The sequence below is a fragment of the Musca domestica genome, unplaced genomic scaffold (genome assembly GCF_030504385.1).
Source record: "Musca domestica strain aabys unplaced genomic scaffold, Musca_domestica.polishedcontigs.V.1.1 90, whole genome shotgun sequence".
NCBI classification, from domain to species: Eukaryota; Metazoa; Arthropoda; class Insecta; order Diptera; family Muscidae; genus Musca; species Musca domestica.
In genome coordinates, this window is record NW_026712436.1 from 372,679 (window position 1) to 389,501 (window position 16,823).

Consider the following 16,823-nt stretch of genomic DNA (forward strand, 5'->3'; position numbering starts at 1 on the left):
AAAACAAGTAAGCAAAGTCTATAGTCGTGCGGGGCCGACCATGTGATACCCTACAACACTACAATATGTTAGAAGCCCCCTTATGTCCAAATCCATTTTGGAAGATTTCGCTTTTGAAATTATGTGACCGAGCACTGCCCAGATATTACCCTTAGCATTTTGACCAGGGACATTTGTCCAATATTTACGCACTTCGTCGTATGTTGCGATCATCTCCAAAAGCATATATACGATATTTGGCTATATTCGTCAACGAAATCAGCAAAAAAAGCAGAAGTTCGCATTTTGTGTATTTCGGATATCGCCTGTAAGTAACGTTGGTATTTTTCAGACAAAAGGAGTGATCCATTCTACCCGCTGCCCTAAACTCTAACTTCATGCGAGATTTCGTGTCCTTTGGTTTCTATTTATGACCTTTATAACGGCTGCAAAATCAGGAACATTTTTAGTTGTTGGTCCATTTCAACCACTAAATATATTGCGGACATCTTTGAAAACAATAGGCCTAGCCCATCTGAGCCTAACCGAACCCCTTTTCGTGAGGATCGGACGATAATTGCAATCTGTATATAATATCCCAAACCTGTGTTGTAAGGTGGAAAAATATTACAAAATGTACACCTTAATATTATAAGTCAAATTGAAAAAATCGCATGCGATAAAAAATATGAAAAAATAGAAATATGTCACAAAAAACTAAAAAATCTATATTAAGATCATTTTTGACTTATTTTATGCGATTTTTTTAGATTTTATACTTTTATGTCAAGAGGCCATCCTGAATTGACAAAATTTGTCAAAATCGGTCCAGCCATTCTTGAGATATAAGCATTCCATCTAACATTCCTTTCCTTTGTATATACACATTGTATATATTTTGCTATATATCCGATATATTTACTATCGGCATCTACGTAACGGTCAGGATTGACCTGTTCGTCTATTTGTGATTGCGCCGGGACTAAAAATATTCACGGTATAATGGAAATTTGACTTTTGTTTAACACAAATGTTATAGTCTTTTTCACCCACTAAATATTACCCGATGACCATCAAAATCGGAAGACTTCTGCCCAGCCCGAAGCTTGAGCCCCATGCTAATTTCCGCGTCGATTGGTCCATAATTTCAACCTGTAGAGCAACTGCAAAATCAGGATTTTTCAGTTTTTGGTCCATTTCGACCCCTAAATATTGTGCGATCATCTCCAAAAGAAAAAGGGTTCTATTCTGACCCTAACCCCACCTCCATTTTAAATTTCGTGAAGATCGGGCCATAATTGCGACCTGTAGAGTGATTACAAATTAACATGGACAGACGGACAGACGGACGGACGGACGGACATACATAGCTAGATCGACTCAGCTCGGCGAGATAGGAAGATCCATATATACTTTCCTATGTGGGAAACCAATATTTCGAGGTGTTACATAATTTTTGGCCCAATCAAACTTATAATACCCCCAACACAAAGTGTTGTAGGGTATAAATACGAGTGATATCGTTTGGATAATGCAGTCAAACTTTTCAAGAAACCATGAAGTGGGTGAGGAAAAACCTAAAATCTATATAGACAATTTTAAACTACAAGGATTGTTATCTATTGTGAGTCTTAAATACCAAATTTGGAACAATTTCGTGGATAAATGTGACTAGGATTATCAAAATAACGAATATCGGTGGGTATCGTTATATGTGCGTTATAGGAAAACGTAGATCCAGATATTCAATGTTCTGCCACCGGAGCTACAACTACAAATACCAATTTTTTAGAAAAATCCGTGGAAAATGTGGCAAAAATCATCAAATCAAATCAAATGTGGCATTCTTGCAGGTTCTGGAAAAGCATACATGGAAAATCATTACAGATGTGTGACTATGACTTAGCTTAAAAATACAATAGAGTCTGTTTTTTGTTTGTTTTTAATTGGTTCAGAAATAGTTACTGTTCTACGTGTATCTTTTGTCTGATTTCCGGTCTTTGTCACATCAAACCTGCGATATAACATTTAGCTCAAATCAATTTGAGTGTGGTACGGTTTCATTCTTCTTTTCGTTTTTGCTTGATTCTTCCAATACTGGGCATTGCATCCAATTGACTCTAGTATGTGCGTTTAATAGTTCCTTTCAAAAAGAAAATTAAAAAAAAAACAATTTACGGATTGTTAATGAAGTGTTGTTGTTTCTGTTTCTTTTAAACCTGCAATCTATTCCTTTAAACAACAATTTTAAATCGGATATGCCCCCTCATCATCTCATCGAAATCCAAATTTTGCTTTGATTTTCTTACAATTCTCACTTTTTTAATGCATGCCTCTTTTTTTTCTTCTATCCATTGCAGGTGAAGTCCAAGCCTCCACATATCCTGGTCGTATTATTGTTACCGAACCCAAAGGCATGGTACAGCCACGCATCAATGTGGAAAAACACTCGATGCGTCATGTTGTGCTTAATGGTCAGACGACATTACCATGCATTGCTCAAGGCCATCCAGTGCCCACCTACAGGTATGTACACATGTAAATCTAATCATACGTTGGTATGTCTGCAAACACTTGTGGATCGCCATGATGCAAAGCCAAAAAAATAAAAATAGGTTTTGTGTTTTTATGGAGTCTACGTCATTAACTGAAAATTCCAGTAAAATGTGTAGGTAGACAGACTAAATAGCGTATATTCCTAGGGATAATGCAAATGATGGTTATTATACCCTCAGCCATATGCCTAGAGAGGGTATATATCATTTGATACGGCCAAAATGTGCCTAATCGAAATAACGGTTTTAGACCCTTGGTCTCTTTGAATCAAATCCATATTAGGACATTTTGCGTCGATCTAGCGATGTCCGTTAGTCTGCCCGTTAAAGTGGTGCGCACGATAACTCTCGAATGTAGTATTCGATTTGGTCCCAACATGAAAACATTATTTTTATCAAACTTAGATCTAGTTGGGAGATGGGCAATATCGATCCACTCTCTCTGATACATCCCCCACAAAATGTCAAAATTTTCAAAAAAAAAAAAAAATATTTCACTGTACAAGAAGAGAAAGGATAAGCCGATTTTGCTCCAACTTTGGAAATCCTAATATTTACATCAGTGCTAGATCAGGAGCGTAAATTGACAATATTGGTCTACTCCATCAAGTGCCTACCCCACAAAGAGTCAAAATTTTGAATAATTATAACTCCTATAAAATGTGATGTAAGACTCCGATTGTCATATTCTTCTTCTTAAAATTACAGGGTGAGATAAAAAAAACTGCAACAAAGTCAAACGCCAAATTTTTCCATTTTTTTTTTTTTAATTTTATTGAATGCAAGCAAATAATATCGGAAATAGCATCAAATGTTAGAATAAGTTTTGATTTGTTCGAGTTGGTCACCTTTGACACGAATTATGGCCTTCAAACGGCCAATGAAACCGCCACATGCTGCCCGAAAGTTGCTCTGCGGTATTTTGGCCCATTCCCGGCGAAGCGCTTGCTTATGGTGATCGACACTTTGGTATTTTTTTAGTGCTAACCTTGCTTTCCAAAATACTCCAGACACAATAGTCCAACGGATTGGTATCCGGATATGTTGGTGGCCATTGTGCGCTGGAAATGAAGCGAAGAACCTCATTTTGTAACCATTCTTGGGTGTCGGCATGCTGAGTGCGATGGTGCTGAGTCCTGTTGAAATGTCCAAGGTCTGCGGCCAAAATGTTTGCGTGCCCAAGGCACCCTCCAGAATATTTTCGCAATAATATTCGGCATTTATTCTGATGCCACGCTCGATTAATACAAGCGGAGAGCGACCATCGGTTGTTATGGCGGCCCACACCATCAGTATGGCCGGCGCTTAAGTTCGGGTGGCCAACCGAAGGTGCACATTTTCAGCTGACCTCTTTGGCAAGGAAACACGATCATTTTGTTTGTTGACAAACAAACCTCCAAAACCAAAGTCGGCAGTTTACCACTTTCGGCCAAGCGAATCAACTCTTTAGCTCTTTTGAGTCTATTTTCTTTCTGTTGCAGTGTAAGTTCTTGCACTTTTTGTAATTTCAATGGTTTTACCCAGAGCTCATTTTTCAATATTTTCCGAATGGAATATTGCGATATGTTAGCCATTTTTCGGTTTCAATCTAGTCGCTTCTTTACTTTTCGAACCATTTCTGCTGATGTTGTTGTTTTCTTCCGTCCACTTCCTTAACATCGGGCTACACTACCAGTATCACGGTAGCGAGCGATGGTACGAGGCACAAAAGATTTATTCACATTTAAATGCTGGAATACTCTAACGATAGCCACTTGTGTTTTTCCAGCCAAATATAAAGAAATCACACTATCACGCTTGAATTCCATCACGAATAACTTTTAATCTGGAAAATTCTCACCAAAATGCTTTTGTACGCTTGTAAACAATATAATGAGCTGTCACTGGAATAATTTTAACAGCTGTCGGACCAGTGGCTTCGAAATGGCCGCAGTTGGTGGCAGTTTTTTCTTCTCATCCTGTGTATGTTTCATCCGATTTGGTGTTAAATTCACTCACGTGCGTAATATTAATATTTGATACAGAGCATGATATACTGCTCGAAAATATCTCTGCCAAATTTTATAGAGATCTGTTCAGGTTTTTATATAACCTCGACACACATATTACGGTTTACGCTTATTGCTCGCCATACATGTCCTATCAATCCAAATTGAATAAATTTTTTCATATTTAATCGAATTTTACCATTTGGCGAATGTCGGTCCTGTATATTTATTGCTCCAATAATTATTTTTCAATATAATCCTTATCGAAGTCATATCAAGCACTATACAGCAATGTTATTTAGATCATAGTTGGTATGATCCACATCACATAAATTCTCAGTATAAACTTTTTTGTTACTGGAGCTCTACTAAATACGCATAGTGGTGTAGGGTGTTTCCCCGCCCGACTTTTGAAATGTACTTGGTTTTTAAGGAGTTTCAGATGTATCAATTAAACAGTTTTGGAGAAAAATCTGAAGCTGTGTAGAAGGCCATTAAAATACTGAGGTCAATCATCAGCACCAAATGCAAAGTAAATCATTCAATTCTCGTGCATCTTTAACTCCTACCCTTAAAAAGCATCTTCTGAATATCATTGAATTCAACGTTGGCTCTTCGTTTGGTTAAATGTACGGTCTTCGTACCACAATTCTTTCGCCAAAAAAAGAAAGAAAAAACCTCAAAACTAAATCTTCAGATGAAAAAGAATCAACATGAATCCATTAAATAAAAATGTTTTACCTTGACCTACAAACGTAAGCCATAAGATTGACATTGTGGTGGAGAATGGGTTAGTTCCAAATATTTTTTCTGTAAATACACAGCGAACAACTTTGTTAAAATGAGTTACTGTTTTAAGATAGGGTCGTCTACATTGGGTGTGGAGGCATTATATATAGCATTGAATTCAATAGGGAAAATATAAAGAAATGTTTTGAGACAACTTGAACAGCTTCAGTCGGTATCCCGACAGATTGGGAATTGAAACTGTTTTTATACCCTCCACCATAGTATGGTTGTCATTTCGTTTGTAACACCTCGAAAGATACATTTTGACCCCACAAAGTCGACCCCTCATAAAATTCTATGTCGATTTAGCGATGTCCGTCTATCCGTCCGCCCGTCTATCCGTCTGTGGAAATCACTCTAGCTTCCGAAAGAATTGATGTAGATTGATAAAATTTTACTCAAATGTATATTATGTCTGCAGGATTTTTGGTATTGAAAGTGGGTCATGTAGGACCACGTCTTTGTATAGCTTCATACAACGGTACCCCCGATATTCGGTACTTTGTTGATTTTAGCGGCGTTATTCACTGGAATTGTTTCAAATTTGGTATTTGAAGTTCGTAATGGAAACTACAGCATATGACAGTAAATTGTCTGTGCAGGTCCACGTATTTGTATAGCCCCCATATGGCGGTACCTTTCGATTTTCTGTATTTTGATGATTTTAGCGACATTATTTACCGGAAATTTTCAAAATTCGTATTTGAAGTTCGTAATGGATACTGCAGCCTATGAAAGAAAATTGTCCTTGCAGGTCCACATTTTGGTATACCCCCCATATAATAGCACCTTCCAATATTGGTGATTTTAGCTACATTATTCACCGATTTTTTTTTAAATTTCGCAGGTTCACGTCTTCGTGTAGACCCTAATATGACGGCTACAGTTGGTATTTTTAAGATTTTAACAGAACTTTTTACAGATATTATTTATTTTTTTTTTTTTTTGAAATTGCCAAATTCGTTCTAACTGGTGGAGGATATTCAAAGTTCGGCCCGGCCGAACTTCAGCTTTTTTACTTGTTGATTATATATATGAGACATGTTTCAAAGTCACCTATTGGTTAGTTATACCACAAGTAACCTAAACCCGATTTACTTTCAAACGGTTTATGACTGAATAATAAGAACGTTATAACGAATTTATACACAACTAAAACATTTGATAACCTTGGAATATCTGCAACCCATCCACCAGCCAACCGTCATCGTTAAACCAACACAACAACTACTTTCCTTCATAACCCATTCAGAACTTAACTTCAACTAAACCGAAATGCTACGCCATGTTCTGTGTCATGTTTTCTGCAGTTCCAGTTGGAAATTGTGACGGATATCATTTACCATTCATGGCTTTTCTGTTTCAATGATGGTTTCTTGTATGTGAAAAAGAAACGATGAGGCAAACCCCTTCGTCCTTCGTCCCAAACCCCTGGTGGCAGTGCACCAACAACCAAAAGAAAGAAATTACAAAAGACCGGCATGAATGACACCAAAAAAATAACATAGTTTGGAGAATTTTCATTATATGCCTTTGTTCTGCTTCTGCACCCCATGATATTAATCCAAGCGGGACCTTAACTTGCATATGAGAAAAATCTTAGTAAATACAATAATAGTACTTTGTACACATATGAGAGATGTACGTATACATTTACAGTGAAACCTCAAAGGAGATTGCAACGAGTCAAATTAATTTTAAGCGGAAAAAATTTAAAACTTTGCTGGGGTTACAGCAAACAAAAAAAAAAAAACATAAATAAATAAAAATAAAAGAAATGAACAATGAAGTTCGGCCAGGCCGAACTTTTAATACCCTCCACCATTGGGTAAAGAAAACATGTTTATATAAAAGTATCTGAATAGAAACGTGTTCCACTTGAAACCACAAATACCAGTAAGACCGTTTGGATAATCCCGTAAACCTTTTCATAAAACCATAATGTGGCTGGATCCGTTTTGTGGGGACAATACCAAATCGGGAACCTCTACAGGGTGGGATGGAAAAACTGCAACCAACTTCAGACTGCTGTCATTTCTAAGCGACTCGTCCGACTTTGTACACATATGAGAGATGTACGTATACATTTACAGTGAAACCTCAAAGGAGATTGCAACGAGTCAAATTAATTTTAAGCGGAAAAAATTTAAAACTTTGCTGGGGTTACAGCAAACAAAACAAAAAAACATAAATAAATAAAAATAAAAGAAATGAACAATGAAGTTCGGCCAGGCCGAACTTTTAATACCCTCCACCATTGGGTAAAGAAAACATGTTTATATAAAAGTATCTGAATAGAAACGTGTTCCACTTGAAACCACAAATACCAGTAAGACCGTTTGGATAATCCCGTAAACCTTTTCATAAAACCATAATGTGGCTGGATCCGTTTTGTGGGGACAATACCAAATCGGGAACCTCTACAGGGTGGGATGGAAAAACTGCAACCAACTTCAGACTGCTGTCATTTCTAAGCGACTCGTCCGACAGCTTTTTAAATTATTCCAGTTACAGCTTATTATATTGTTTACAAGCGTACAAAAGCATTTTGGTGAGAATTTTCCAGAAAAAAAGTTATTCGTTATGGAATTCAAACGTGATTTTTTATATTTGGCTGGAAAATCTCATGTGGCTATCGTTAGAGCACTCTAGCATTTAAATGTGAATAAATCTTTTGTGTCTCGTACCATAGCTGGTAGAGTAAACTGGACGTTAAGGAAGTGGACGGAAGAAAACAGCAACATCAGCAGAAATGGTTCGAAAAGTAAAGAAGCGACTTGATCAAAACCCGTCGGGGACGACCCGTGGCCGAAAAATGGCTCGTGAGCTGAACATATCGTAATATTTTATTCGGCAAATATTGAAAAATGAACTCGGGGTAAAGCCATTGAAATTCCAAAAATTTCAAGAACTTACACCGCAAGAGAAAGAAAATAGACTCAAAAGAGCTAAATAGTTTATTCGCTCGGCCGAAAGTGGTGAACTGCCGAATTTTCTCCTATGAGAAAACATCCGTTGTCCAGTAGTTTGTAAACAATCGTAATTACTTGCCAAAGAGGTCAGCTGAAAATGTGTACTCTCGGTTGGCCACTAGTATTCAAGCGCCGGCCATGGTGATGGTGTGGGCCGCCATAACAGCCGATGGTCGCTCTCCGCTCATATTAATCAACCGTGGCATCAGAAAAAATGCCAATTATTATCGCGCAAATATTCTGGAGTGTATATTAAAGACTGGGAACGCAAACATTTTGGCCGCAGAACTTCGATATTCCAGCAGGACTCAGCACCATTGCACTCAGCACGGGCCACCCAAGAATGGTTACAAAGTGAGGTTCCTCGCTTCATTTCCAGCGCACAATGGCCACCAAAATCTCTGGATACCAATCCGTTGGGTTATTGTGTCTGGAGTATTTTGGAAAGCAAGGTTGGCATTCAAAATACCAAAGTGTCGATCACCTCATGCAAGCGCTTCGCCGGGAATGGGCCAGAATACCGCAGAGAAACATTCGAGAAGCCTATAACGGTTTCATTGGCCGTTTGAAGGCCATAATTCGGTGACCAATTCGAACGAATCTAATCTTATTCTAAAATTTAATGCTATATCCGACATTTCTAGCTTTCATTCAATAAAATTAAAAAAACTGTAAAAATTATGGCCCTTGACTTTGTTGCTGTTTTTTTTTTTGATCTCACCCTGTACATACTATGTTCCGCCACCAGAGCTAGAATCCATTACGAACTACAAATGCCAGTTTTTGAACAAATCCCTGGAAAAATGTGGCAAAAATCATCAAAACACCGACTATCGGCAGGTACCGTTAAATGGGGGGGCTTTACCAAAACATGGACCTATATTACTATGTTCTGCCACAGGAGCCAGAACCCATTACGAACTAAAAATACCAATTTTCAGACATATCCGTGGAAAAATGTGGGAAAAATTGTCAAATCACTGAATATCCGGAGGTACCATTATATAGGGGCTATACTAAAACGTAGATCTGTACAGGCAGTTTTCTGTCATAGGCTGTAATATTCATTGCGAGTTTCAAACACCAAATTTGAAACAATTCCGGTGAATAATGTCGCTAAAATCATCAAAATAGCGAATATCGGGAGGTACCGTCATATGGGGGCTATACCAAAACGAAGACCTGTGCAGACAATTTTCTGTCACTGACTGTAGTATCCATTACGAACTTCAAATACCAAATTTGAAACATTTCCGGTAAGTAATGTCGCTTAATTCATCAAAATACCGAATATGGGGAGGTATCGTTGTATGGGGGCTATACGAAGACGTGAACCTACATAAACATTTTTCTGTCGTAGACTGTATTATCTCTTACGAACTTCAAATACTAAATTTGAAACATTTCCGGTGAATAAAGTCGCTAAAATCATCAAAATACCGAATATCGGGAAGTACCGTCATATGGGGGCTATACCAAAACGTAGACCTGCACAGACAATTTTCTGTCACTGACTGTAGTATCTATTACGAATTTAAAATACCAAATTTGAAACAATGCCGTTGAATAATTTCGCTAAAATCATCAAAATACCGATGATCGGAAGGTACCATTATATGGGGGCTTTTCCAAAACGTGGACTTATATTGGTATTGTCAATTTAGAGAAGACCTTGGATAGGCATAAATGACTTTACAGTATTTAAATAAGAACGGTGAAGTTATACCAAGACTTTTGCATTACATCCAAAAGGTGTGATATTGAAAGCTGACTCGAATTTAGTATACCCTAAATTCGATGTAATACAAAAGTCTTGGTATAACTTCACACTTCTTATTTAAATATTGTAAAGTCATTTATGCCTATCCAAGGTCTTCCCTAAATTGACTGTCCTAATTTTCATTCTGTAAAACGTTCATATTAACGTATTACCACATTTTGACATATTTAATTCATAAGAGCTCGAATCGTTTCTTTAGACGAAAGATTACTGTTTTCCACCATTTGATGTTGCTTTTAATACTTTTAGTCTTCTGTCATATGACTTTTCATATGTTTAATCACGGATCGGCCATGCTTTGCAAAACGTTCTTTACTGTGACTATGTAAACGCTTGACTTAACACACACACACACACATACATACATACATACACAAAAAAAAACTCATATTGCAATGCATTTGCATTTATATGAGCTGACACAGATAGCAAAGTAAAATGCAAACGTTCGTAACATACATTCGGAAAATTGCCTCATAATAAACGCGTTCATGTCAAGCAAATGTCATTTCGACCTCAATGTGGTATTGCCTACTACATGATTAGTTTCATTTAAAATCTAAAAATACTCGACGACGTAAATTGATTACAATAAATAGGCCATCAATTAAATGACACTCCAGAAAACCGCCACACTTAACTCGTTTTGCTTGTCATCCATGAATATTTAACACTTAACGACTGCCACTTTTTCCAACACTTGGCATTATTCTCTTTAGCTTCACTATTAGTTCGCAATGTGCCTCCTTCATTTGTACTACCTAAATAGCTCGGTGTCGGCGTGAGAGCGATGTTTGTAACATTTTCGTAATGCTCCATTTATTTTCAGGGTAAGATATTTTTTACGAGGCCATATTTAATTAAATTCCTTCACAGAAATCAAGTAAAATGTCCTGTTCTACAACGGACGGTTAAAGCAGCTATGAAAAAGCGAATGGAAAATTCATCCTTTTGAAGGTGAAAGAGAATGTTTCTAATGTTATTTCATAATAAGTTAAATAGTATCAGTCGGTTTTGCCGACAGATGTGGGGTACCCAGCCTTGAGTTATGATTATTCAAATTGTTGACGCTTTATGGGGGAGGTACCGAAGAAGTTGGCCAATATTGTCAAATTCGTATCTGACCTAATTCGGATATAAATATTACAACGTGACAGATTAGGTCTATATCGTCAACTTCCTATACTTTATATTAAATATGTGCAAATTTTTGGAAAAAGTGGAAATATGCGTGAGGTACATGATATAGCGGAACGAAATATTCCACTTAATCTAATACCGATAAAAATATTGGTATGTGCAAAATTTAAAGGAAATCGAACATTTATATGCACTTTTATACGAAATCATAAATTTCGAGATTTCTGGTTAAGTAGTTGTGACCCTTTGTAGGTGAGGTAACAGAAGGGGTTGGTATATATCTATCATCTTCATAATATATATTACGTTAACGAAAATGTTTGGATGTGTGGAAGTTGAAGAGAGTTGGATGTTTATTTCGCGTTTTATGAGCGTTTTGATTTTCAAAATTATGAACCCCTTTTGGGGGAAGTAGTAGAAGGAGTGCGCCGATATTTAATGATATGACAACAAGTAAAAAAGTTCGGCCGGGCAAAACCTTGAATATCCTCCACCATTTGGAACGAATTTGGCAATTCTCAAAAACAATAAAATCAGTTAAAAATTCTATTAAAATCTTAAAAATACCGAAAGTAGCTGTTATATTTGGGTCTATATGACGACATGGAAGTGCAAAGGTAACATTAGTAATACGCCACTACAATATTCAAATGCGAAACTTAAGAAAAATCGGTAACATGTAGCCAAAATCATCAAAATATCGAATATCGGGAGATACCGTTATACAGTGGCTATACGAAGACGTGGACCGGCACAGACAATTTTCTGTCTTAGGCTGTAGCATCCATTACGAACATCAAATATCAAATTTGAAAGAATTCCGGTAAATAATGTCGCTAAAATCAACAAAGTATACGAATATCGGGAGGTACCGTTATATGGGGGCTATACGAAGACGTGGACCTGCACAGACAGTTTTCTGTCTTAGGCTGTAGTATCTATTACGAATTTCAAATGCCAAATTTAAAACAATTCCGGTGTATAATGTCGCTAAATTCATCAAAATACCGAATATCGGGAGGTACCGTTATATGGGGGCTATACCAAAACGTGGACCTACATGGCCTATTTTCAATACCAAGAGTTCTGCAGACATAAAATACATTTGAGTAAAATTTTATCAATCTACTCCAATTCGTTCGAAAGCTAGAGTGATTTCCACAGAAGGACAGATAGACAGACGGACGGACATCGCTAAATCGACATAGAATTTTATGCTGATCAAGAATATATATACTTTGTGGGGTCTAAAATGTATATTTCGAGGTGTGACAAACGGAATGACAAACAAAAAAAATATACCCTCCATACAATGTGGAGGGTACAATGATATGATATTAACTAATGACATGTGAGAAATTTGAAGATAGCCGAATGCTTATTTTGGATTGTATGATCGTTTTGGTTATTTGCAATTTTGAGCATTTGTGGGGAGGTACCAGAAGAAATGGTCCGATCTCTAACATTTTATAAAATATCTTGTGTTGATGGAAATATTCAATTGGGCCAAGTCCGAATGGAATGCATGTTAATTCGTGTTTTATGAGCTTCATGTATATTCAAAAATTTGACCCTTTTTGGGGGAGATACCAGAAGGAGTGGTCCGATATTTCCCATTTTCACAGCAGTTCTTGTGTTATTAAAAATAATGGGAAGTGTGAAATATGAAGGGCAATATGAAGAGAAATATGAGCTTCATGTATATTCAAACTTTTGACCCTTTGTGGGGGAGGTACCAGAAGGAATGGTCCGATCTCTACCGTCTTTATAACATATCCTGTTTTGATAGAAATATTCAGATGTGCCATTTCTAAATGGAATCGGATGTTAATTTCGCATTTTATGAGCTTAATTGATATTCAAAATTTCGAAAAAAAAATATTTTTTTGGGCGAGGTACCAAAAGGAGTGGACCGATATATTTCGTCTTAATACCAGGTCTTGGGTTCATAAAAATATTAGGATGTGTGAAATGTGAAGACAATCGGACTTTGACATCATATTTTATAAAAGTTCTAATTATTCAAAATGTTGACCCTTTGTGGGAGAGGCACTTGATGGAGTGGTCCGATATTATCCATTTTCGCACCAGACCTACCACTGACGCAAATATTAGGATTTGCAAAGTTGGAGCAAAATCAGATTATCGTTTCTCTTTCTGTGCAAAAAATATATATTTTCGAAAATTTCGACCATTTGTGGGGGAGGTACTTGATGAAGTGGAAAGATGTATTCCATCTTAACACCAGACCTTGGGTTAACATAAAGATTGTGATGTGTAATATCTGAAGAGAATAGGACTCTTACATCACATTTTATAAGTATTGTAATTATTCAAAAGTTTGACCAATAGTGGAGGAGGTACTTGATGGAGTGAACCTATATTGTCCATTTTCGCACCTGATCTAGCACTAATGCAAATACTATGATTTGCAAAGTTGGAGCAAAATCGGACTACCTTTTCTCCTTTTGTGCAGTAAAATTTTTCAAAAATTTCGGAAAAGGAGTGGGCCGATATTGTCCATACGAACTCCGAACTCGATCTAAGTTTGATAATAATATTACGACGCACCAAGTTTGGACCAAATCTAATACTCCCTTCGAAAGTTGTCGTGCGCACCAGCCAGACAGACGGACGGACATCGCTAATTTGACACCAAACATGCCGAAACGGATTTGGTCTGAAGAGACTTAGGGTCTAAAACCGTTATTTCGATGAGGCACGTTTTGGCCTTATCAAATGATATATACCCTCTGTAGCCTTGTGGCTGAAAAGCATTAAATGTTGTACCATTTGGTAATATGTGAAAGGATAGACTTAAAATCTTAACTATTTTTTTTGTACAATTTGGATGAACGGATGGAGCTTTTGATATTGAGGTCGCTTTGTAGGGCAAAAAGTACAAAATGGTACAAATTTAGCATTGGGTGAACGGATTGGGCGTCACTCTTAGAGTGTAGGATTTAGATTTGGAAGTGGTTTTGAAAAAAACGTACCACAAGAAGTACGAATAGTTCTTTTTTTGGATTTGGAGAAAGAAGAAATTTGGATATCCTCTATTGGGTATTTGGATCACGTTCTGTGCAGTGGGGTTGATATAAAAATGTGGATCTAGAAATACGTAAAAAAGAAGTATTAAAAGTACTTATGATAATATGTACTTATGAAAATATGTACTTATGTATGTATACCGTTTTGGTATAGCCCCCATATAATTATACCGACAGATTAAAGTTTTGTTTTTGGGTGTTTTTTTTTTTTTTTTGTCACAATATTAACCCGAATTTGCTGTAAATTGACAGCTTGTGCTCCCGTTATGTAAGAAACATCCTTGCATAGAAATGTCAAAATAAGTCTATGTTTTGTTATAGTCCCCATATGATTGTACGTTCAGATAATCGGTATTTTGATTTGTGTGATACTTTTCACAGGAAATGTTTTAAATTTGGAATTTGAAGTCCCCAATGGGTACTACATCTTATGACAGAAAATTGGATATGCAGGTCTAGGTCTTTGTAAAGTCCCTATATAACGCCACCTCCCTATGTTCGACTATGATTTTAGCTAAATTATTAACCAGGATTGATCAAATTTCGTATTTAAAGTTCCTAATTGGGAAAATTGCATATGCAGGTCCAAGTCGTCGTATAGACCCAACACAATGGTAACTCCCTATATTCAGCATTCTTATGATATTAGTAGTATTTTTGCACGGATTTTTTTTTTTTTTTTTTTTTGTGAGAATTTAGAAATTCCTTCCAAATGTTGAAGGCTATTTAAAGTTCGGTACAGCCGAATTTACTGCGTTTTTATACCCTCCACTATAGTATGGAGGGTATATTCCGTTTGTAACACCTCGAAATATACATTTTAGAAAGTATATATATTCTTGATCAGGGTAAAATTCTATGTCGATTTAGCGATGTCCCTCCGCTTGTCCGTCTGTGGAAATTACTCTAGCTTGCGAACAAAATTAAGTAGGTTAATAAATTATTACTCAAATGTATATTATGTCTGCAGGACTTTTGGTATTGAAAATGGGCCACGTAGGTCCACGTTTTGGTATAGTCTCCATATAATTGTACCTCCCCTTTTCGGTCTTTTGATGATTTTAGCCATATTGTTCACCGAAATTGTTTCAAATTTGGTAGTTGAAGTTCGTAATGGATACTACAGCCTAAGACAGAAAATTGTCTGTGCAGGTCCACGTCTTCGTATAGCCCCCATATAATACCCCCGACATTCGGTATTTTGATGATTTTAGTGACATTATTCACAGGAATTGTTTCAAATTTGGTTTTTGAATTTCGTAATTAATACTGCAGTCTAGGATAGAAACTTGTCTGTGCAGATCCACGTCTTCGTAAAACCCCCATATAACGGTAACTCCCGATATTTGGAATTTTGATGATTTTAACTACATTATTCACCGAATTGTTTTATTCAAGTTTCGCATTTGAGTATTGTAATGGTTTATGACAAAAGTTACCTACGCAGGTCCACGTCCTCGTATAGGCCCTAATATAACGTCTACATTCGGTATTTTTAACATTTTAACAGGATTTTTAACGGATTTTATTGTTTTTGGGAATTGCCAAAATCGTTCCAAATGGTGGAGGCTATTCAAAGTTCGGTCCGCCTGAACTTACTGCTTTTTTACTTGTTTTTAGTTCAAGTATGCATCAAAGACTATAACTACGGGACGGCAACGCGGACCGGGCCAGCTAGTAGATTATAAAATTAAAAATATTCTTTTTTTCATTTGCAGATGGTTTAAAGAGGAAAACGAGCAGCTGTTGCCCCTGCAACTAAGTGATCGAATATCGATTGTATCGGCAGGACTTTTGAAAATAAGTAAGGTATGTTAAAATATTACGGGTGGAGGTTATTTTTTTTAATTAACCTTGACGAAATTTTTTTTAGCCAATGGTTCAGTTGGCTTATTGTGGCCTTGATGGGTCAAAGGGGCGTTTTTTTTTTTTTTTTTTTTTTTTTTTTTTGAACTAATCAACTTAAATCTTGGTGTTTGGAGTCGCATATTATACAGGGAAGTTATGGTAAAGTCTATTTTAAATGTCATAAAAGCATAAATTTGATCTCCATATTTATGGGTAAAAACGGCACTTGAAATTGTTTTTCTATGGCCCGAAATCATTATTTTTAATTTCCGAACTGATTTCATATGAAGGAGTGATTCAGAATACATATAGGAACCTACAAGTTTTTATATATTGCTATTAAAAATGTCCTTCATCCCACTTTAAATGTACAAACACTTACCTGTATCCATGGCTCTTTGGCTACTTCTCTCCAGATCTGATTTGCATCATATCTTTCAAGCTTTCAGAGCACCAATAATTTAAACTGAAGTAGAAAACCACCCAAAAAATCAACAATAAACAACTAAGCCATTTGCCAACATCAAAAAAAAGGAAAATATTTCTACATGTCATCACTTTATTGAATATTTATTTGTTTATTTTTTATTTCTACTTTTTCCCACTTGAAATTATGCGCACAGGCACGTCTCGATGATACCGGCAAGTATTTGTGCTGGGTAAACAATACCGCTGGAGAGGAAACGATACAAGTCTCGTTAACAGTCACAGGTAAGTTGGAG

General features: G+C 36.5%; 1 protein-coding gene across 1 annotated transcript in view; it reads left to right on the forward strand.

Moving 5' to 3' along the window:
- Positions 1-16,823, forward strand: part of LOC101887270 (cell adhesion molecule Dscam2) — a 332,543-nt gene that overhangs the window by 238,653 nt on the left and 77,067 nt on the right. The window contains exons 8-10 of the mRNA XM_059131918.1: positions 2,340-2,505; positions 15,972-16,062; positions 16,725-16,812. Coding sequence (XP_058987901.1) covers positions 2,340-2,505; positions 15,972-16,062; positions 16,725-16,812 — 345 coding nt within the window. The remainder of the gene's footprint in view (positions 1-2,339; positions 2,506-15,971; positions 16,063-16,724; positions 16,813-16,823) is intronic.